We start from the raw sequence: 23,001 nt of genomic DNA on the forward strand, positions 1-23,001 counted from the left end.
GGTAGACGTGGAAGTTAACTATGACTGATGACTTATAGGAAATCCAGACTTGAGAAAAATAATTAGTGTTTATAAAAGTGATGTCATTTAAGAGGGTCTCTTCTCATACACTGATTCACTAAATCAGTATCTGTATTTCACAAATGAATGTAAATCCAAAGACATCATTTAGTCCTCAGCTTTTAGATTTTGTTCTTAATTATCGACTGTATCCTGATGTAATCCCAGGAGGCGTTGGTAGAGGCAGGGGCCATGGAAGTGTGAATACATTTGGGAAATTCATCAGTAAGACTTGGTTCCCTGATTTCTAGCACCTTTTGGAGATGGTGACTATTTTTGCAGCCCAGATTTGGAGGCAAAGATTCCAGGATATGAACCTGTGGAGAGGGAAACAGCCCAGCCCCTACTTGTGCCTTAGCTCCAGCTGGAGGAGGATGTAGGACTTCACATACTCATATCCTGGGTCATCTGAGGTGTGACAGGGAAGTCACTGTCCCAGCAGCAAGCTTGGCTTGTAGCACTATTACACTGATCAGCCCATGAGGTCTCCCCTTAAAAATTAGAACCTTATTTCTCATATTTGGTTTTTTTTTTTTTTTAATTTTATTTTATTTTTAAACTTTACATAATTGTATTAGTTTTGCCAAATATCAAAATGAATCCGCCACAGGTATACATGTGTTCCCCATCCTGAACCCTCCTCCCTCCTCCCTCCCCATACCATCCCTCTGGGTCGTCCCAGTGCACCAGCCCCAAGCATCCAGTATCGTGTATCGAACCTGGACTGGCAACTCGTTTCTTATGTGTACGAGACAGCAAAAGAGACACTGATGTATAGATCAGTCTTATGGACTCTGTGGGAGAGGGAGAGGGTGGGAAGATTTGGGAGAATGACATTGAAACATGTAAAATATCATATTTCTGCTTTTTAAGTCTAGAGTTTTCTTTTAAGGAGTTTATCACTTGGCTAAGGATTAATCTGTTCTGACCTTGAGAGTAGAGTCCAAAGAAATGAATCAGGTTGAGAATAACCTGACTCCTCTCTGTAAAGCTACCATCTCAGCAAAGCAGCAAACAGACCAGGCCTCACTAGGGAGAACTAAGGTTTTAATAACAGCTGCCAAGTGCAGACCACAGAAACAAGATGTGTATGCTTAGGGGAGAGGCAGCACTAGCGGATTAATCCAAAGCAGCCACTCTCATCAGGCTACTTAGTCTCAACCCTTTTGGCTTAAAAATGTACATCAGTTTCCAGCATTGCTGCCCAAGTGAGGTTTGGTCATATCCTATTTGCCTGAGCCCCGGATTAAGGCAAAATGAGAAGGGAGGTGCTTTCAGTAGGATCCACAGCTGGGGGGTGTGTGGAGTAAGGGAGAGGCAGTCCTGGGTGGGACAGGGAGCAGAGAAAGCACACTTAATGACCAAACAGCATTTTGATTTCTATGAAAATATTTAAAGCTTTCAAATAAGCTATTTCACCCCACTCCCCTAGGTCTGTCTCAGGGGTCTGTAGATAATCCTAAATAGCAGCTAAGCAATAGCTGCCACCAGGGAGCCGGAGGATAAGTGCAGTTTTCATTTCCCTTTGGGGTCAAATCCAGCTGAGCGGATGGCCCAGATGTACAGGATTGGCTCGAAGGGCTGGGCAGAGACCATCTGCAGTGCTAGCCATGTAGCTGAACACTGGCTGAGAATTAGCCAGACCGCCCCTTAGTCTCTAAGGCTGCAGTGTGGCTACCAGAGCAGGCACTGTCTTTTCCTTACCTGTCTACTATTAATGTTTAGAAATGTTGAAAAAATAAATTTACCATAACAAATAAGCTAGAAACAACTACAGTGGTCAAGAAAGCATTCTTTATTTTTTCCCCATGGCTTATTTCACAGCCGTGATTACAGGGACGACTTTTCTGTTCCCAGCTAGTCCATTCTCAGTGGGATTGTTTTCAGGTGCAGAATTTCCATTGGTTCAGAAGCTATGAGGGCTTCCCATGTGGCTCAAGGGAAGAGAATTATTGCCAATGCAGGAGACACAAGAGATGCGGGTTTGATCTGTGGCTCCGGAAGATTCTCGAGTAGGAAATGGAAACCCACTCCAGTATTCTTGCCTGGAAAATACTATGGACAGAGGACCTGGTGTTCTACAGTTCATGGGGTCATGAAGAGTCGGATACAACAGTATACACACACACACAAGCTGCGAGGCTGAGAATTCAGCCCAGGGAAAGAATACACTTTAATTACTGCTCTGGAAGCCTGGGGAAGGGCTCCTAGGTAAGAGGGAGAGCTTAGATAGGGAACAAGGATGTCTGGTCTCTGCAAGTGGGTTATTCCATGCTTTCTCCTCCTTTTTGGACATGGAGCACTTTTGCTACTTTCTGCGAAGCCCTGTAGCTGCCCAGAATATTTTATTTACATGCAAACTTTTTTTTCCCATTGGGTATTCGGTTGCCTTTTGTCTTTTATCCTCCTTGTGAATGGCATCAGTATCTGTCCAGTTAGAAGGTGGGTCCCTGCCCAGCTCTGCCGTGTTTACTCTGCCTATTTCCACCCCCTCACCTCTGCCAGATCTGGGATGTCTGTGACCAGTGTTTTTCTCCTTTCTCATTTCCCTTTGGTAGTATCACCTATTTCCAGCACTCTTGTTATCTAGGACCGCTTAAGTAAGAGTAGCCTGAATTGGCTTGAAAGAATAGAACCAGAAAGAGCTCCCTAAGAAAGGAGGCTTTGTACTTAAGGATGCCCTTTCCCTGGCTGTTGGGCTCTAACCTGCCCCCACCACGAATCTTCCTGAAGGCAAGTACAGTGCTGGCTGTAAACAGGACCTCCTTTCTTGCTCAAGCTTCTTGGGAAAGAGACTGATGTGGGCCTCTTGTTAATGAGCAGGTGAGCTGGAGTGGTTCTTGTCTCAGAACCAGAAATTCCCCAGGCTCCCGTTGCATTTGACAACAGAGAGGAGTCCCTTTGATGACAGTACTGAAAGGCTAGGAGAATGAGGCAGAGGGGTGAACTCTGCAGACTGTCAAAAGATGGGGCAGGAAGAAGGGAAGGCCATCTGAGAAGGCTAGCAAGAGGCATGCTTCTTCAACTGTGAGACGGTGTCTGGAAAGGAGAGCTCTCCCTTGGCCTGCGTGGGCAGGACCTGGAGCCGTTGCCTTTCCCTTTACGCTCTCTGTCTCCTACGTTGCTTTGGACGCCAGATGTTGATATGGACATAAATGTGCTTGATTGACTCTACTTCAGCAGTCAAGCAGGGCAGGTAAGAGGATCAATAAAACAGAAACTGGGGGTCCAAAGTCAAAATGACAAGATCTTTAAGGCATTACAGGGACCTCTTTTGAGCCATTTAAGTTTTCCTCTGATTTGCCTTTGAACTTGAATTAAGTAGCTTCTAAACTCTCTGTGGTGACCTTTTATAATCTTCAGCCTCTATGTTGCCAATGCCTTGAGTGGTTTAGTTTCTTCTCAAAAAATATTCCTGGGAGACTTCAGAGAAGAATGTGTCTACCTTTGTGAAAGTGTGGGCCGGGTACAGCTGACTCCCTTTTGTCATTAACATTAGCTTTACTAGTGATGTCACAGATAGCTTGTGTTGAGTACTCTAGCTGGATGGGAGGATTAATTAGAAGCAGAAGGTCTGGCTCTCGTCCTCTGGAGCAGGAAGGAGAACTGGAAGTAAAGAGAGGCTGGTACTTCCTTTTGGAGTCTGAGTTGCACCCTTCTTGTACAGTTTGCCTTTGGAATGAGTTGACTTCTGGCCTGCTTGGAGAGGGAAAGTGGCCAAGTTTGTGAAAGGGAAAGGAAAGGGAAAGGAAAGGGAAAGTGGCCAACCAACCTTTAGGTTGTTTCAGTTTTTTGGAAACACCTAGAACTTGGAAAGAACCTTGACTGTTCTGAAAGCTAGCCACCTAGTGTATGACCTCACCGATGCAGTTGTTACTCCCAGTCCCAAGGATAGACAGTTGGAGGGGTGAGTTCTTCAAGTTGAGTTTCAGAAGCTACTTCTTGGTCTTCAGTTAAGGAAGAAGACTTCTGAGTCATAGCTTCTTGGAGGGTTGGCTCTGGGCCTAAGCTGATCCTCGGCCCAGGTTCTGAAGGGACTTGGAGTTCTCTGACACCCTCCAGAGTAAAGGTGCTGGCTGGCTTGTTCACCTTGGGGCGGGGGCTTTTGCTGTCTGGAAAGAAGCTACCCAAAGGTCTCTGGACTAAAAGGCATGGTGGGTTCTCAGGGGCTGTGGGGCAGAGCATTTGCTTCTGAGTTGCTGTTAAAGCCAGGAGACCAGATTCCTCAGATGGGGCTCCAGTTCCCTCCCAGAGACATGTGTCGATGTCTGCCATGGTGCCTGTTATTTTATTTCCTTCGGGATCTGTGACTTCCCATTGACACAGCTCTGCCACCCGGCTCCCCATACTGCTTGCTCCATGGGGACTGTCTTTGGGTTGGTCCGTGGCTGGAGCATCTGGCTGAGGAGAGAGCCCTTCTGACCTTGTGCCTTCCCAAGGGCAGATTGCCTCCGTCTCTCCGCTGACTTTTACTTCTGAAGAGTGTTCTTCAGTCCCTCCAGATTCTGCCTTTTGCAGGAACATTTCTCTTTGCCCTTGAGATTCTCTGTCTACCTCTTGTTCACATCCCCCTTTCTCTGCTGTTTCTTGGCTCACCTCCCAAAGGCAGATTTCTGTTTTCTTATCAGGGGGAGCTTGTGCTTCCTGTGGACATACTTCTGCTACGCTAGCCCCCACACTGCCTGCTGCCTTGGGACTTTCTTTGCTACTGTCGGAAGCTTGTGGGGCTGGTTCCTGCTTTCCATCTGCCCTCTCAGGCTTTTCCTGAAGGGCCACAGCTTTGTGCTCTGGTTTTTCTGGGGCTTTCCCCTTCTCCTCTTGAGTTTCCTCATCTCCATCCTGTCTTGACGCCCCTTCCTCAAGGGTTCTTTCAGTCACTTCCCAGGGACAGATCTCAGCTTTGGCACTGCCGTCAGGTTTGGGAGCGTCTGTGGCGGAAGCATCCCACAGGCAGACCTCAGTGAGCCTGTCCCCAGCGCTGGGCAGTGTCTGAGAGCCGGCTTTAGGTTGGTCAGGGCACTGACTATGTGGGTGGCAGGAGGAGTCCCTGGAGGCCGTGCTCTCCTGGAGATGGACAGGTTGTAGTTCACTGCTCACTTTTTCCCCATCTTTAGCAGTGACTTCTGCTTTTTCTGGGGCTACGTGTTCTGGGGAGGAGTCCATCTTTGGGTCTTGCGTCAGGCCCCCTTTCTCTGCTGCCTCATCACTTATTTCCAGGGAGGGCTCCTCTACCCCTCTGCTGGACACGTCTGAGACCTCAGGGGCCTGAGCAGTGGGTGCCCTCAAGTCCTTCTCCCAGGGACACACAGCTTCCTGCTCTTGACTCAGTTGTGTTTTCCATTTCGATCTGTCTTCTCCCAGGGAGGTGAGTCCCCCCTTTTCTAGCATTTTCTCCCTCTGCCCCACTGAGTCAGTTCTCATCTCTTGTTCTAATTCCTTCCCAGGGGCTCCTTCATCCACCTCCCAGGGACAGACCTTGACTTTTTCACTAGTAGGTGCTCCCTCCGCTTCCCAGGGACATACCTCCACTGGTCTGCACCCCACACGGTCCAGCTCCTGGACCCCAGGTTTTGGCTTGGCAGTGCCCAGAGTGTCTGAATGCCAAGAGGAGCCCCCTGGATCCATGCTCTCCCAGGGGCAAGCCCGTTCCCGCTCCTGGGACTGCCTCTCTGGAGTAGCAACAGCTCTCTCGCTAGGTCCAGAATCTGCAGAAGGCTTCCTCGTTTTGCTTGAAAATTGCCTAATGGCCTCCATTCCCAAAGCCCTTCTCTCCCCAGCTCCAGCACTCACCTCCCAGGGACAGACCTCAGCCTTCTCAGCAGGCAGGGTTTCCTCCGCATCCCAGGGACAAATCTCAGCAGTTTTGCTTTCCACACTGCCAGACATCTGGAAACTGGCTTTGGGTCCACCTGTGTCTTGAAGACCAGGTTGTGGGGTGAAGCTGACAGGGTCCACACTCTCCCAGGGACAGACTGCTTCCTGCGTTGGCATCTGTTCCTCAGGCTTTGCCCAACTTGGGCTAGCTTTGATGCCTGATATTTCAAGCATCTTCTCCTTGTCCTTTTGAGATTCTCTTCCTTTTGGTGCCTGCCCTGATGTCCAGTCCTCTGTCGTTCTCTCATTCACCTCCCAGGGACAGACTTCTGCCTTGGCAGGTGTTGCTCCCTTTCCCTCTGACCTGAGATCTGGTGGGCAGACCTGCGCTGCTCTACTTCCTTTATTGCTGAGGAGTTGGCCATCAGCTTTGGATGAGGAATTGTCTAGATGTGGGCCAGAGTGCCCAGCAGCTGTGCTTTCCCACGGACACACTGACTCCTGCTGTTGGCTAAGTTTCTGCACTGCTTTCCCAGTCCATCCCCTCATCTCTCCAAAGCTCCCTGTTCTGGAGGTGTCCCACTTTTCCTGGGGAGATTCGCCACCTGGCCCCTGACTCAGCATTTCCTTCCCTACTATCTCATCACCCAGCTCCCAGGGACAGATCTCTGCCTTCCCAATGGCAGGACTGTCTCCTGCCTCCCATGGACAGACTTCAGTGATGCTACTGCCCAAACTCCCTGAGCAACCGGGGGTTCCTGGGGCCTGAGTAGAAACCACTGAGGGGCCCCGGAAATCTGTCCTTTCCCACTGACAAAGAGACTCCAAGCCTTCACCCAGTTTCTGTTCTTTCCAGAAGATTGTTTTCTCGGGGGTTTTCTGCTTTTCCTGGGGGAGTTTCTTTACTCCCTCCTGGGATGGTTTCCCTGTCTCTCCTTCACTTGCCTCCCAGGGACACAGCTCTGCCGTGGTGATGTCAGATGTACAAGCTCCTGGGCCAGGGGCTTCCCACCGATGCGTCTCCACCTCTCTAGGCTCCACACTGCCCACTGCCTCAGACCGGCCCCTGGTTCTGTCCGAGTCCTGAGGGGCTGACCCAGGAGACACACCCCCAGGATCAGCACTCTCCCAAGGACAAACTGCCTCCTGACCCCTGACCAACCTCTCTGGCTTTTTCCGAGCCACAACAACCACATCTTTGGGCTCAGATTTTTCTGAGGCTTTCTCCTTCTCGCCTTGGGAGGCATCTAGATATTGCCGTAGGGCCTCCTCCTCAGGGATTCCACCCACCTCCCAGGGGCAGATTTCAGCTTTGTTGCTACCATCAGGCTGACACAGTTCTGACTCGGTGACTTCCCAGGGGCACACTTCTGTCACCCTGGGGTCAGCACTGCCCAGGGGCTGGAGGCCAGCTTTGGGTAGTTCCTGCCACCCCACAGGAGCTTCTTTTGCTTGCTTAGCATTTTTGTCCCCAGCTGTGCCCTGCCTGAGTTGCTTCAGTGTGGCAGGGCCTGTTTTACCTGCTCTCTCAACCTTCCCTTCCCCTAGACACTGGGAAGTCCTCCTGCCTCTGTCTTCTTGTTCCCTGCTGCTGTCCCGGTGACAGACTTGGAGCATCCTGCTGGTGTGAGCGTTCTGTTGGTTCTGGAGGGACTCTTCATCATCACAGGGGCCAAGTGCCGCCTGCTTACTCACCCCCTTGGGCCGGCCTGGCCTGGGAGATCTGGGGCATGCCCCCACACCCTCTCCAGAAGCTCGGCCCTTCTCCTCCTTCTTAGGACTCCCTTCCCCACTCTCCTTCTCTCTGTGTGTGCTCCGAGAACGGGTCAGAGCTTTGATAGCCAGGCCCAGACTGCGCATGGAACCCTGCTGGACAGGGGTCTTGAGGCTGTGGGATTTAGAGAAGACCTTGGGCCTGTTCTCATCCTCCTCAGTTTCCCCCTGGAGACGCCCATCCTCTGTGTCCATCCCATTCTCCCCAGGCCCCCTCTTCTCTACTGCCACAGAGAGGGCCCTCCAGAGACGGGCCCGAGCTGGGGCATGAGATGGGTTGCCTTGCTCTGGCCCCGAGGGGCCTTCCTGAGCCACATTTTCTTTCTTCACCGGCAGTTCTGCATTCTCCCACGGGCAGATGTAGGTAAGTAGGTTGGGGCTTTGTGGGGGTACTGGGATGGGTGCCAGGGCAGGGGCAGGAGCTGGCATCAGAGCTGGGGCCAAAGTGGAGGTGGGAGACAGCATCCCCGGCTCCCCCAGGCCCGCCCCGGACGTGGCCATGATGGGTGTGGAGATCTGGTGCCGGATGGGCACGTGCGGCAGCCTTCTGGCTGCCTCCTCGTGCAACCGTCCGGAGACGTGGGAGCTGTCCACGCTGCGGCTCTTGGCCGGGGAAGGTGGGGCCGACACGGGGGCTGCTCGAACTCGCTCCAGCCTCCGGGCCGAGGGCCTCCGCGCCGGGCTGGCCAAGGCGGCCTCTGCCTTCCTTCTCTCCTCCCGCTCCTTTGCCTGCCGGTAGGTCTCCTCCAGGTAGGCCTGGCTGGCCACGAGCAGGGCCTTTTCCCTGGCGCCGGCCACGACGCTCAGCGACTTGTGCAGCGAGGCGGGCCGGGCGCGGGGCAACCGCTCGCACACCGTCAGGTTGTGGGCGCTGGCCGACCTGAAGCCCAGCGCGGGGGGCCCGGCCGCCGACTCGCCGGACTCGCGGCTGTCGGATCGCGGCCCCTTGCGGGCCAGCTTCCTCCGCAGCAGCGAGTCGACCAGAGGCGGGCTGTGGTCCCGGTGGGGATCACAGTCCTGCTCGCAGGTGCTGCGGCACTTACGCAGGCCGGGCGGCGCGGCGGGCTCCCGGAGGCTGGCGCTGAGCAGCCGGCGGCGGGAGGAGCCGGGCAGGCTGCCGCGGCCCGCCGAGCCCGAGTCCCGGGAGTGCTGGCGGGCCAGCGCCTCGGGGAACTCGGCCAGGTACCTCATGAAGGAGCGGCCCAGGCCCTGGCGCCAGCTGGCCCGCTTCTTGGGCAGGTGGGGGTTGTTCGCAGCCATTTCCTTGGTCTTATGAACCTCGAGCTGGGCGTAGAGCTTCTTCAGCTCGTCCTGGGGGCCGGAGAGCAAAGCCGCGTGAGGACCATCCTCTCCATCCCCTGGCGGGCGCTGCTCTGCCCCTCAGCTGGTGCTGAGACCCTTTTTTCTGGGGGAACGCTTTCCCACCAAGCCGTGTCCCTTCCTGGCTTTTAAAACACTTGGAAATGTCACTTCTCCGTTTCTGCAGGGCCAACACCAACCTAGTTCTGAGCCCGACCCACTCAACCCTGAGGACGCAGGGCCCTGCCTTCTACCCGGCACTGTGGTCTGGTGGGCGGTCCCAGCTTGGGGCACAGGGAATGTGGGTTTGAGGCTGCTGACCTATGGTATGCCTCAAGGCTATTTTCTTGCCCTCTCTGAGCCTCTACTTCAATAAAGGAAGGAAATCTGACTGCCTAGTGTTCACTGCTTTAAAGAAGTGGTGCGATCAGTGGGTGTGAAAACGGCCATTGTTGTTTTTGTTGTTAAGTCGCTTCAGTCGCGTCCGACTCTGTGCGACCCCATAGACGGAAGCCCACCAGGCTCCCCCGTCCCTGGGATTCTCCAGGCAAGAACACTGGAGTGGGTTGCCATTTCCTTCTCCAATGCATGAAAGTGAAAAGTAAAAGTGAAGTCACTCAGTCGTGTCCGACTCTAGCGACCCCATGGACTGCAGCCTACCAGGCTCCTCCGTCCATGGGATTTTCTAGGCAAGAGTACTGGAGTGGGGTGCCATTGCCTTTTCAGGTGTAAGTGACAGGATGGGGCTTTGAAAGCTCTTCCTACTTTGGTGCTCTCCCCACAGTGAGCATAGGGAGAGCACACCCACTGCTGATCCTCAAGCTGGAGGGTCAAGGATGGCATGGCAGTGGCCACCTGCCTCCACTTAGGCCTACCTGATAGATTGGGGTCTCAGTTCAACCTATCCCCAGGAGGCAGGAAACGCAGAACTCAGATGGTGAGGAGGACATGGGGGCAGTTGAGACAAGGAAGGAAGGAATTGGGGGATGTAAACAAGTCAGATGTGGAGGGGGCTTCAGGGAAGGTGGAGGGATGGACCCAGTGGCTTCCTGGGACTGTTCCCACTGTAGATTCTATAAAACAATGGGCTTTACTGCCAGTCTCTTTATTTCCTAACTCTCTGAGCCTCTCATCAAGGTTCCTATCACCATTATGATATTCTTAAGCAGAAAAATATGGTAAGGATGCTCTCCTGATGTAAGACTCAGGAAGCACTTCCTTTCTGTAACACTGCTGAGTCCAAGGAAAGAGGATCCTGGTATGGAAATCCTTGGTAGCCAGTGGCTGAATTACCCAACCCTGATGGCCCTAGGAGCACTAACTGCTGGGTGTGCTGGGGGCTGAGGGGCTTTTCAGTCTGCCACTCATGGTGGCCCTGTTGAGTGGAGGACACAGGTGATTTGAGCTCCACTCATGGTTCTGCCTCCCTTGCCAAGTGGGTCAGGAATGTGAGTTTCGGTATTTGGGGGGATCTTTTCACATGTGTGGTCTCCTTTGTGTAGAAGCAGGAGAAGCAGCTTGGGGCAATGGTGGAGAAGAAAGGGATGCAAGGCTAGGGGGAGGACAGGGGACCTTCAGTGGCACACAGCCCGAGTGGGAGGGCATCACTGCTCCATGTCCAGTCCCTAAGTACCATCAAGAGGAGGTCAGGAGGGCAGCACCTACCCGAATGTCTCCAGGGTCCAGGCTGCGCTCGCTCCAGGCTGAAGTGATGCTGCTGTTGAGGTAGGAGCCTGAGCGCTGCAGGTCCAGCTCGTCTTCGTACACCTCATCCAAGATCTCCTCTCGGGGAGGAGCCCCCGGCTTCCGGAACTGGCCAGGGTGGGCATGATCAGGAAAAAGACTCATGTTGGCTCCCTACCCTGTGGCATATGTATTTACTCCATAAATCCTCAACCCCTTCTGATTTGGGATTCTGGAGGTCAAAAGAGTATTGTTCCATCTCATCCTTCCTGATTTTCTCTAACTTAGAGACCAGGGGTCTCTAATGCCCTGTGCCCACAATTCCTAGCCATGTCCTTCAGCCCCCTCACCTATCTTCTGTAACTGCTTCCGAGTTTATTTTCAGAGTCTGCCAACCTTCCAATTGTGTTACAAGGACCCCCTTCAGCTCTAGCTCTTATTACCCTTGCCCAGGGATTGGAGACAGAGCGTCCTTCCCCAACTCCTATATGCATGCTAAGTCGCTTCAGTCTTGTCCAATTCTTTGCAACCCCAAGGACTGTAGCCTGCTAGGCTCCTCTGTCCATGGGATCCTCCAGGCAAGAATACTGAAGAGGATTGCCATTCCCTTCTCCAGGGGGATCTTCCCCACCCAGAGATCAAATCTGGGTTCCCACATTGCAGGGGGATTCTTTACCATCTGAGCCACCAGGGAAGCCCTTAGCCAACTCCTACTGCTGCTACTGCTGCTGCTGCTAAGTCACTTCTGTCGTGTCCGACTCTGTGCAACCCCATAGACAACAGCCCACCAGGCTCCCCCGTCCCTGGGACTCTCCAGGCAAGAACACTGGAGTGGGTTGCCATTTCCTTTTCCAATACATGAAAATGAAAAGTGAAAGTGAAGTCGCTCAGTTGTATCCAACTCTTTGCGACCCCATGGACTGCAACCTACCAGGCTCCTCCGTCCATAGGATTTTCCAGGCAAGAGTGCTGGAGTGGGGTGCCATTGCCTTCTCCGAGCCAACTCCTAAGTGGGCTCCAAATCCCTCTGGGCCCAGGTGTCATTCTCGCCCTGACCTGGACAGGGCACTGTGGACACAGCAGGTCCACAGTGCCCCTGGCCAAGGGGCCGGGGTCACCTCACTTCGAGGCCAGAGAAGACCTCACCTTAGGGATGAAGATCAGAGCCAGCGTGGCGGTGACTGTGCTGTGAGTGTGAAAGAAGAAGAGGAGGAGCGTCCAGTCCGGGTGCAAGGAGGGAACCAGCACAAACCTGGGGGTGAGGTGGTGGTGGTGGGGTGATGGTTAGCTGCGGGTGGGAGCGGCCTCTTCCCTCTCACCTGTCCCAGTGGCTCTCCCCCCAACCCCAGCCCTGACCTCCTGCAGGTGCTCAGTGGAGTGAGGAAGGCACTCTTCCTTCTTCCTGCCCTCCCACCTCAGGGCTCATGTTAATCCCCACTTCCAAGAAGCCTTCCCAGACTCCTCCAGCTTGCCTTCTCTGGCTGCTTATAGCACTGTTATGAACCGCCCCGTGGATTGGTTCTACCTTCACCACAGGGCCAGGTCCTTGTGGACACGCACAGCAGGTCTGCTGCTGGGACGGCTGAGGTATGAGGGGAAGAAGGCAGGGAGAATGGAGCCCGTGTAGGGAGGAGAGCGGTAGGGGATGGAATGGGAGAGCACTTAGGGTGTTGGGCGAGACATAGGGTACAGGAAGGATGTCTGTAGGGTAGGGAGAGAACTCTAGGTGAGGGACTTTCCTCACCTTGCTGCGGTGTAGCGGGTGTTGCCAGCAGGATTTTGGGATGGGGGTACCCTCCCCTGGGAGAGGTGAGGAATGGTGTTAGGGTGGAAGGTGTGGTGGGTAGGAGGGCTTGTCCTCACCTGGCTGCGTGGAAGGCGGCAGAAAGCAGCAGCTCGTTGTGCAGGGCGATGCCCATGTATCGTGGCTCGTGGAAGGCTGAGGGGACAGCCCGGGTGGCGTAGCAGAGGAAGCTGCCCCAGCACAGGAGCAGCATCTCAGCTGTAGGGAAGGGAGGGAGGGACAGAGCCAGGTACCACCTCAGCAGCCACGCCACCCCTTTCTCTGTAGGGGGTTCTGGGGGGAGCCTGGTCCAGGTACAGGAGGAAGAACCCTTGGAGGTACAGGGCGGGGGACCAGAGTGAGGCTGGACTCTGTGGGAGTAACTCACCCACCACCATGATGTAGTCCCAGCGGTCGTGGTGGCAGAGGTAGAAGTGGCGTCCCGTGTGTGTGTGGCCCCGTGTTACCAGTGACGTGTGCTGAATGCCTGGCTCCAGGACCCCTGCCGTCCACACAGCCAGGAAGCCCAGCACCAGCAGCAGGAGCAGCCCCAGACGCCGAAGCAGCCGCCCGCTGCTCAGGTGGGGGCCCCGCTGGGCCGTTCGAGACAGAAAGAGCTGGAGCACTCTACAAGGGTCAGGGTGTGGCTGGTAGACGCAGGGAGAGGGGACGCCTCTGGCCATTGCTTCCCTCCCCTCCACACATCCCTATTCTCCCATCCCTTCCATGGGTCACTGCCTCCTCTTACCGCCCCCCCAAAAAAGTTACATGGTGGGGAGGGCTACAGTGACGGGAGCAGGCCTTGGAGGCCCAGAGGAGCAGATTGGGTAGGGGGTCTGGCGGTGAAGAACTCCATCCCATAAATGAGTTGGGGTGGCCTGGAGGGAGCCACATGAGAACAAGGCCCTACCCAGACCCTACCTATAAAGCTTGAGTATAATGGTGCCGTAGACAATGGCAAAGCCCAGCAGCCGGACCCAGCGGAGGGCGATGCAGCGAAAGACACTGGGCTTGAAGTACAGGATGAAGACCTGGTGGGGAAGGGGTAAAAACAATTGCTGTCCATTGCACTTGCACTGGGTGCCAGGCCTACGCTAAGCACCTTGCTGATCCTTCTAACAGCCTCCCCACAGAGACATCATCACCTCCATTCTGCAGAGGAGCAGCTTTCTTATCAGAGAGGTTAGATAACTTGTCCTAAGTTACACAACAGGTCATAGAGCTCTTTTAAGCCTCACTAGGCCAGCCTGTCACCTGTAGGTACGAGCAGGGAGATTTTGAGGTCTCTGAATCCCCCCACAGGATACAGAGGACAGATTCCGGGGTGTGGAGGGTGCCAGGTTGGGACTGGGGGGATCCCAGGAGGTGGGGTCAGGCTCTAGCCACAAACTCACAGGGAAGTAGAGCAGCAGGGATCCGAAAAGGATGGCTTCCAGCAGTACCACTCCAGATGCTCGGATCCTCTGTGAACCCAGGAAAGAAAGATGCACATAAGCAGGATAGCGAGAGGATAGAGCCTGGAGGATGGTGCAGGAGGGTCTCAGGTCTGTTTGAGGGGTCACTCTGTGGCCCTGAGCTAAAGCTACCCCCTATAACTTCAGCTGTGCCTTCTTCATCCACAGGCTCTTAGCTCCACTGGCACTAAGCCTAGCTGAGGCCAAGGTTTCACATAGCCCCTGCAGCCCCATGCCCCTCCCAATCTCACCCTCGGCCTTGCTGCAGACCTGGGCTGGAATTGGAGGCTGCTGGAGCTAGAAGGGATCTCAGGCTTTCCCCCAAGCTTTGGGTCAGACAGCTCCCTTGCCTAGAAACTCCCTTCTCTGTCAATTGACCAAACTTGGCTCAAGTATCATGTTCTCCAGAAAGACATCCCACACCATCTCAGGCGGGATGACTGGATCCCTTTTCTGACCTGCCACAGCAGCTGGCACCTCCATCCTGGCCCCTGTCTTACTGTGCTGCCATTGCTTCTTCCACTCAACTGGGAGCTCCATAAGGGACCAGATCACTTCCCCTAGTGCCTACACAGTGCTTTGAATCAAGTCCAGTGACTTCATTGCACAGGTGAGGAAACAGGTCTATGGTGGTGAGGTCACTTGCTTAATGTCAGAGAGTGAGTTAGATTAAGGCTCAAACTTGCATTTTTCAAGTTCTAGCCTTAGGTAGTCTTTGGTCTCCCCCTGATGCTAGAGATTCACGATGGGTAGGACATGTGCAGAGAAGAGAGCTGTGGGGCCTTGCTTGCCTTGCTCTGGCGGCAGCGATAGGAGACCAGCATGCTCAGGAAGACAACCAGCATGCAGCACGTCTGACAGGCCAGCACCGCTGCCCTCAGCCTGGGGGCTTCCTCCACCAGGCACGGCGTGGCATCCAGGCAGCTGGCACAGCCCTCGGCACATGGTTGGCAGCGCAGCAGCCTCCCGGAGCTGCCTTGAGGGGACCCAAATTGCCCAGGAGGCTGGACAGCACCCTCCTCTGAGCCTATAATGAACAAGATGGGTACAGGGAGAAGGGCGTGGCTGGGGCATCCTGAGACCCCAGCCTTCTCTCCTCATGGTTGGCACAGTTCTTATCCTGCCCTCTTAGGGTCTGTGGCCCCTGGGGGAAGGAATGAGGAAGTGAGTACTTGCAGGGGAAGGCAGAAGAAGAGGTGATACCAGGCTAGGACTCACCATGAGGTCAGCTTGCATCAAATTGCCATGTTTTAGGCTCAGTCTCAGAAGGCATAGACACCCCCAAATTGGACCCTGCCTGTGTCTCCTGCTTCTCTCGACATTCTGCCCTGGCCCCACAAGTTTTTCTCCCAGTATCTCACCCCAACCTGCCTTTCTTCCGCAGATACCCACCTCCAATCAGCCCAGCCTGTAAAACACCTGCCTGTCCCTCACCACTGTTACATACCCAAGGAGTTGCTTGCCCCGTAGAAGCCAGGTCGGCAGCGGCACAGGTAGTGGCCAAGGACAAAGCCCCGACTCTCCAGGGGGACGCACTGTGGGGCCAACAAACACCATAGGTATTTATATGGGGCTTTCCCGCCGGGGAAGAGTAGGAGGGTCATCTACCCTCCTATCCACAGCCCCTGGGTCTACACTGGGGAGCCCCAGTCCTGGGGAAGCCATCCCTCCCTGCAGACCCTACCCTGACCCCACCATTGTCTCTCTTATCAAAGAGACCTCCAAACACAGAGTTTGGAGATGGATCAGCCTTTTATCCAGACTAGCTGTGACAGGAGCCTCATAGGTCCCATTTCCCAATCCCCAGCTGTTGCTAGAGCAAGGTGCTGGGGCGGTGGAAGCAGAGAGAACTCTGAGATCAACCACACCTGTGTGCCTACATCCTGCTTCAAAGTGTCAACATCAGCCTCCCTCTTTGGCACACAGGTGGGTTGAAAAGGCACCCACAGGGGAGCAGCTTCCTCTATTAAGGCCATCTGCCTTTGGTGTAGGACTGCTCTCCCCAGCCCTAATGCCAGGCTAATGCCAGGCTGGTGGGGTGCCAAGGCCAACTCTTTATTCCAACTCCACCCACTGATGTTTGCCCAGCAGGAGACAGAGCAGACCTCAGAGCCAGGCAGCGAAGATAAGCACGTGGATGAGGTCAGATCTACTGTAGGGAGTGGCCAGGAACAGATAGCAATGGGGCAAAGGAAGGAAGATTCCATATCCAGCCCTGATTTCACCTAAAGGGTGCTTATGAAATCGTGGCCCAACTTTCCCCTCTGCTCAGATTGCTAGAAAATGCTCTGTTTCTGCCACAGTCTGCACCATCAGACAAATGCATACCCAGAGACATGAATGTGGCTGGGTTTAAAAGTGCATTGGACAATGGGAACCTTTATGCATCCCTGGATGTATAGCTTCAGACACATGTCCCCTGAAGAGCAGCAGATGCCCAGACCCGCTCCACTTCCCAGCAGGCTGCGGGGCTCGCCTTGGCTTTGGTTCAGCTCAGGAACAAGCATGCAGTCAGTGTTGCTGTGGAGCGGATTAGTTCACTGGCCTCCCAGTTTCCCAGTAGTGGGTTTGCAGGATTACCAACCATTGCTTTCCATTATCCAGATTCTCCTGCATCCACGGCTTTGATTTTGCCAGCACCTGGTCCAGGTTCCATCACCTTTACCAGTTCCAGAGCTCTTCAAGCTCCTTCTCTGGTTAGTCTCCTCCTACATCTCAACTTTTTCCTACATTCCTCCTACATCCCAATTCCACTTATTTCAACAAACACCCAATAAAGCATCCTTTGTGGGTTAGAAGGAGCCCAGAGCTCTGTTGACATGGAGAATGTGGTTCAGGAGAAGGAAAGGGGTTGATTAATAGAGGCTCAGGAAGTGGTCCTGGGAAGGGATCCTGAAGCACCCAGTACCAGAAGGGAGAGCAGACAGGGAGGCACATTGAGATTGCAAAGGAATGAAGGTGGCTGTCTCCGATTGGGGATGGGGCTAGGCTGTAAGTGTCCTCACTTTTAAATAGCCTGGTATCTCATTTCTATCTGTCTCATCAATAGGGACTTCCCTGAAGCCCTGAGAGGCTGATGTGCCTTCGTCAGCTGCTCCTGATGGCATGATGGGAAAGGGGAAGGGAGGTAGGAAACCCGTACCCCACTCTCCGTATCCTTACCTGGGTGCTGTTGAGATCACACAGGTGTGTGTTAGAGTACCAGCCTGGGCCACTGGCACACTGATTGATGTCCACGCTCTGAAGGTCTACGTCCATCTGCACCTGCCCCCTAGGGCAGTGAATTGGCAGTTAGGGGTATAGTGAAGGGTGCCAAGGTGGACATGTATCCTTGGATCTCAGATCATGGTGCAATGCAAGCTTTACGCACTTTAGCACAGTGGCTGTAGTGTGCCAGGAGAGAGGGCACACAAGCATGCCACTTCTCCAATGCTATTAACCCTCACTGTCTCTGCAGCAACAATCCTCCTCCCCCTAGATTTTTCCCTTGCCCCACCCCCCATCCCTCAGCTTTTCAACATCCTAGCATTTCCTGATTTCTATCAATGGGTAAAGGGAGTGGGCAAGATATATGGGAGCTGCGGTTCTGATGATCTGTCTGGAAGGGATTTTCACACTTCCCCACTGCGTGTATACACACTTATACTCAAACAGGCACACAAAGCACAGATATTAACAACGCCCCACTCTGCCCAAACCAGGTCTGAATTGATCATAGTGAAGGAGATATGAAATAGAGGGGCCCAGATTCAAGAGCTGCCTGGCCTGAGGGCTCTCAACCCTGGCTCTGAGCCAATTGGGGAGAGAGCTGGCAAAAAGCCAGGCTGCCTGTGGCCAGGAGAGGAACTCTGCTGGGGACAATGAATGGGGACACAGAGCTGGGAAAACAACATTGATTGTTGAATGCCTAGTGGTATAGTATCCACCTGCTCCCTCCTTCCCATCATGGCTCCCATTCAGCTCTTTACTCCGGTTGAGGGAGGAGGTCAATTATTTGAGGAGCATCACAGGCTCCTGGGTCAGGACTTGATGTAAGAATACAGCCATGGGAGTGATACTGGGACCTGGACAACTTCTGGGCAGAAAGGGCCATGGTTCCAAGCCTCCCCCCAGGTGTTTTCCTTCACTTGCAGAAGCCTCCTTTTCCAGTTCTAGATTGCTAGAGAGTAGCGGATTTCACTCCTGGGACACCCATCTGACTCCTCCGAGAAGCCGGTACACAGATTGTAACGGCTATCCCTGCCAAACCCTCTCCTGCATTGTACCCATTACTCAGATCTGGGAACCAGGACCTATGCCCAGCTGTGCCCCCCATCAGTACATACACACACGTGTGTATACCTATATGTAAATGGATCGATCATACACACACCTGTATATGTTAACACATAGTTAGAGTCCTAGAGTCAACTGCAAATATACACAGCTGAATGCAAATACACACATCTGTGTCCTCCAGACGCACATGTGCATACCAAATAGCCTATGCACAGCTAGGACCCCCCCCTCCCCCGCCACCTCCACAGATCCACAATAGCATCAAATCCTGCACAAACCCACTTACCTGACCTCCGGACTGAGGTCTGGCTTGAGTCCATAGAAGGTGGCTGAGAGTGTGATAAGCCAGCCAGGACGCAGTCGACCCTCCTGGCATTCCAGGAAGGGAGGAGACAGTCTCACGTGCTGCACGTCCCCGACATATCCATCCCCCTGTGGCCACTTGGGGCTGCCAAGGCTCCCTAGGTCATTGGTCAGCACCCGCTTTTGCAGGTCAGCGGGGTGCAGGGCTCCAGTTGAGCTCTCCTCCTGCACCCTGTTCCCGGACAAGTCCTGAAGGATGGTCTCCTCCCCAACCCGGGTGGCCTGCAGGGCCAGCTGCAGGTGGCTGGCCCCCGGTGGAGGGTTAAAAGTCAGCAAAGCCCGGTATGCCCTTGGGTCCCCCTCGGCCACACTGCGGACTAGTGCCTGGTACCATTCCACGTCCTCCTCCACACTGGACTCCCGGATGTCGTTGGCTTGCAGCAGCATGTTGAGGAAATTGGCGGCCTGGGTCACAGCACCTGCTGCTCTCCATAGGACTGGGGGGAGCCCTGGTCTGGCTCCTGCCCCGGGGGCTTCATAGCGCTCACTGCAGTTAGCCCCAGACAGGTGTTGAGCATCTCCAGAGTAGAGAAAAGCCAGGGCTGCCTCAGCCCCCTCTGGGGGCACCCAAATGGGTACAGACCCTGGCTTGATTTTGGAGGACAGTGCGGGCAGAGAGCAGAGGGTCCTTGGAACCCCCAGAGCCCAGCCAAAGAGGAAACAGCAGCCTAGCAGCCCTGCCGCCGGAGAAGGCATGGCCACTGCCCTGGTGTCCATCCTCAGGGCAGCCTGCAGGGCCCTGGGGTCCAGGCTGCCTGTGGGATTTGGTGGCTGCAGTGCTTCCACACCTCGAATCCTCGAATCCTCCTCGTTTCCTCTCTTCCTCTCTCTCATGCTTACGCTGTCTTGCTCCGGGTTTTTTTTTTTTTTTTTTCTTCCAACATCATCATCTGGCTTCTGGACGTCAGCATGAGGGCTCTGCTCCCTCCCCTCTCAGTGTGGCCCCTCACTGCAAACCCTCTTAATCCTGGCACACCACTCTTCCCTCCCACTCTTATCCAATATCCAGGCTCCCTCCCCCTACTCCCCACCGTACATCTGCTCCAGAGAGACACAGAAGGGAGGGGAGACGAAGGGACCAGCAGTTCTGTCTCCCTCCCTCCCTCCCTCCCTCTGCCCTTCGCTCCATTAGGAGAGATGGGCAAATCCAGGATGGGGCGCCATAGCAACCGCAGATGAGCCGGTGCCCCTCTCTCCACTCCTCTGCTCCACTTAGCCTCCTGGCAGCAATTTCGACGGCCATGATAAAGGGCCAAGCTGCAGCTCCCCGCAATCTGCTCTAGCTGCCTGTGCCCCCCCTCACCCTGACACCGTGCTGCTAAACTGGAATTTGAGACTAGGGATGGCGAGGGGTGGGCCAGAGAGCTCAATAGAACCATAATTGGTGTGTGTACAGACTGTGGGAGTGTACAAAATCTTTTTCATGTGTGTTATCTCAATGAATCTTCCTCATACCCACCTGTGCTGAATGTTCTTATCCCAATTTCACAAACAGTAAGGCTCAGAGACTCACTTAGCTGCTCCATTTAAGTTGAGACTCAAACCCAGAGCTCTGACTCCCCTACAATGTCCCAGCTGAGACATTGGTTTTTCCCTTGTCTTCAGACCTGCAGTCAACTTTTCCTGAGTACTGAGCCTGCTGCTCTTCAGACGAGAACTATACCCCTGGCTTTCATGGTTCTCAGGCGCTCAGACTCAGCCTTGAATGGCTGCCACAGCGAAATACCATACACTGGGTGGCTTAAACAATAAGAGTATATTTCTCACAGTTCTGGTGGCTACTGAATCCAAGATCAAGGTGCTGACCAATTTGACTCCCTCCTGAGAGCTTTCTTCCTGGTTTGCAGATGTTGCTGTTTGTAGAGACCACGTGTAAAGCAAGGGAAGGGTTTAGCAACCACCACCCAACCCTTCCTACCTATACTCGGGGATCTGGGGCATCAAAGGCTTAAGAAGGGGGGTGGGACAGAGTGAGAAGGAAAGAAACTACCAGAAAACACAAGCACAGGAGCCAAATCACTGGGTGACAGATCAGCAATGGGAAGGTGGTGGAAGAGGGGCAGAGAGGAAGGCTGAGGCTCTGTTTTGTGGCTGACTTCAAGAATCCGCACTCTTTTGGATCCAAAAACATCAACCCCCTACCATCACCCTGTTATTCATCCTTAGAGACCTCAAGAAAGCCTCACTATAGAGGAGGAAAGCAAGGACCAGAGCTGAAGCACCTTCCCTAGGATCACGCTGTTGCTTGTGATGGAGCAGGTGTCCACTACCCTACCCAGGGGAGCCTTCCTTTTCCTGCATGACAATGGTTAAGATTCTGTACTTCCACTTCAGGGAAACAGGTTTGATCCCTGCTCAGGGAACCTCTAAGAACCTCTAAGATCCTGCATGCCAAGCAGTGTGGCCAAAATGAAACAAAACAACAGACAACACACGCCTGGGGGTGGGGGAGTCCTGCTGGGGGTGGAGTGGGCTAAGAGAGTAAACAGTTTTCCCTCTGCTTCTTTCACCTTCATTTTCTCCTCCTCAGCCCTGTCTTCTTTCTTTTTCATAAAGGCAGTGGCTAACCTCTCCTGCTTTTCCCAGTCTTCTTACCCACCACATCCTTCTCCGTGTTGGACACAGTAACTGGAAAGCCCAGAGTTAGCACTGTCTGAGGCAGCCTCCTTGGATCCAGAAGGGTGTGGATTCTTGAAGTCAGCCACCAAACAAAGCTTCAGCCTTCCTCTCGTCCCTCTTCCACCACCTTCCCGTTGCTGATCCGTCACCCAGTGATTTGGCTCCTATGCATGTGCTGGTAGTTTCTTTCCTTCCCACTCTGCCCCACCCTCCTCAAGTCTTTGATGCCCCAGATCCCCGCGTATAGGTAGGAAGGGTTGGGTGGTGGTTGCTAAAAATTTCCCTTGTTTTACATGTGGCCTCTACAAACATCAATTCTGCTTTGGAACCTTCATTGGGAATGTAAAGGGTGGAGGAAGAGATGGAAGCTAGAGGACAACCCCTCACAAAATCCCTATAATGTTAGAACTGAACGTGCCTATAGCAAGTGGTCACTGCGGTCAGACCGTATCACACATCTATAGTTCCCTCCTTTGCCTCTCTGATTCCATGTGCTAACAGAGAGAAGGATGGCAGGGGGCAGGCATGGTGAGCAAGTGCCCCATCCCATGTTCTTGGTATTACTGGTTACTGTTAGCCAAGAGCCAACAGAACACTTTTGGTGAAGACATAATAGTTGTTTTTTCCTCCAAGAAGTTATGGCATTGAAACATGTATAATATCATATATGAAACGAATTGCCAGTCCAGGTTCGATGCATGATACAGGATGCTTGGGGCTGGTGCACTGGGATGCCCCAGAGGGATGGTACGGGGAGGGAGGTGGGAGTGGGGTTCAGGATGGGGAACACGTGGACACCCGTGGTGGATTCATGTTGATGTATGGCAAAAACCAATACAATATTGTAAAGTAATTAGCCTCCAATTAAAATAAATAGATCTTTTAAAAAAAGGGGGAAACAAAAAAGAACTAATGTCTGTATAGCACTGTAGCATTTGTTTCCCAGGTGGCACTAGTGGTAAAGAACCGACCTGCCTGGTGGGCTCTAGTCCACAGGGTTGCAAAGAGTCTGACACAACTGAGGTGACTTAGCACACACGCACGTGGCATTTGCAAGTTTTCATTTAATCCCTACGATAGCCCCATCAAGAGGAGATTGACCTATTTTTACAAATGAAACACAAGTTCAAAGGTGTTTAATTATTTGCTCTTGGTAATATGTTCAGGAAGTGGCAGGACTAGGACTCAAACTAGATGGCAAACTCCAGAGGGGCAGAGACCATGCCTGTTTCACTCATCACTGCACTCCTGAAGCTGTTGCTGAATGACTGCGTGAACTCAAGACTGGTTTAGATTCTCTGTGTTGTTCTTTGCAAACCTTTAAAACTAGGGTTCTACCACTGTAGAGACAACTTATATAGCCCTCAAGAAAAAGGTATCTGTGGACACAAAATCCACCCAACACATACTCACACAAATCCAACTCACACAAAAATACACTCCTTTGCTGCTGCTAAGTCGCTTCAGTCGTGTCCGACTCTGTGCAACCCCATAGACGGCAGCCCACCAGGCTCCACCATCCCTGGGATTCTCCAGGCAAGAACACTGGAGTGGGTTGCCATTTCCTTCTCCACTTCCTTTACTTGGAACTTAATTTTTGATATTTTTTCCAGGAACTGGGCTACAGGCCTGGATATTAAGGGAAAGGGAGAAAGGCAGCATTCCTTGCCCTGGCCTCTGTGTGCTCTGGGCTGGTGGAGATAACCCAGGGGGCAGACATGGCCGGCTTCCCTCTGGGGCCAAGAAATTAGCTGGACAGCAGAGGGTGCTGCAGAGCTTCAAGACCTTGCATTGATGGGGTAATCTGTTCCCCAGCCAGAATTTTCTAGAAATAACCAGGGTCTTGTTTGGATGGTCTTCTTAGGCCTCTGGTGT

The 23,001-nt window shown here is 53.4% G+C and overlaps 1 protein-coding gene across 1 annotated transcript; it reads right to left on the reverse strand.

Moving 5' to 3' along the window:
- Positions 1-2,195: 2,195 nt before the first annotated feature.
- On the reverse strand, positions 2,196-19,480 carry GPR179 (G protein-coupled receptor 179). Its single transcript, XM_027518981.1, has 11 exons — positions 18,431-19,480; positions 17,029-17,137; positions 15,314-15,401; positions 14,658-14,893; positions 13,807-13,875; positions 13,334-13,443; positions 12,801-13,039; positions 12,493-12,631; positions 11,776-11,881; positions 10,612-10,758; positions 2,196-8,958 (listed from the first exon to the last, which is right to left on the reverse strand). The coding sequence occupies exons 1-11, from the start codon at positions 19,339-19,341 to the stop codon at positions 3,934-3,936; spliced, it is 7,179 nt and encodes a 2,392-aa protein (XP_027374782.1). The 5' UTR covers positions 19,342-19,480; the 3' UTR covers positions 2,196-3,933.
- Positions 19,481-23,001: the final 3,521 nt, after the last annotated feature.

This window comes from Bos indicus x Bos taurus, chromosome 19 (assembly GCF_003369695.1).
Source record: "Bos indicus x Bos taurus breed Angus x Brahman F1 hybrid chromosome 19, Bos_hybrid_MaternalHap_v2.0, whole genome shotgun sequence".
NCBI lineage: Eukaryota > Metazoa > Chordata > Mammalia > Artiodactyla > Bovidae > Bos > Bos indicus x Bos taurus.

Bases quoted from the DNA above. Each gene is read 5' to 3' on its own strand.
- GPR179 (XM_027518981.1), bottom strand. From the start codon at position 19,341: ATGAGAGAGAGGAAGAGAGGAAACGAGGAGGATTCGAGGATTCGAGGT. The intron at 15,402-17,028 runs GTAAGGATACGG...TTGGCCCCACAG, and splicing joins GTGATCTCAACAGCACCCAG to TGCGTCCCCCTGGAGAGTCG. The intron at 11,882-12,492 runs GTGAGGACAAGC...CCTCACCCCCAG, and splicing joins GCCGCCTTCCACGCAGCCAG to GTTTGTGCTGGTTCCCTCCT.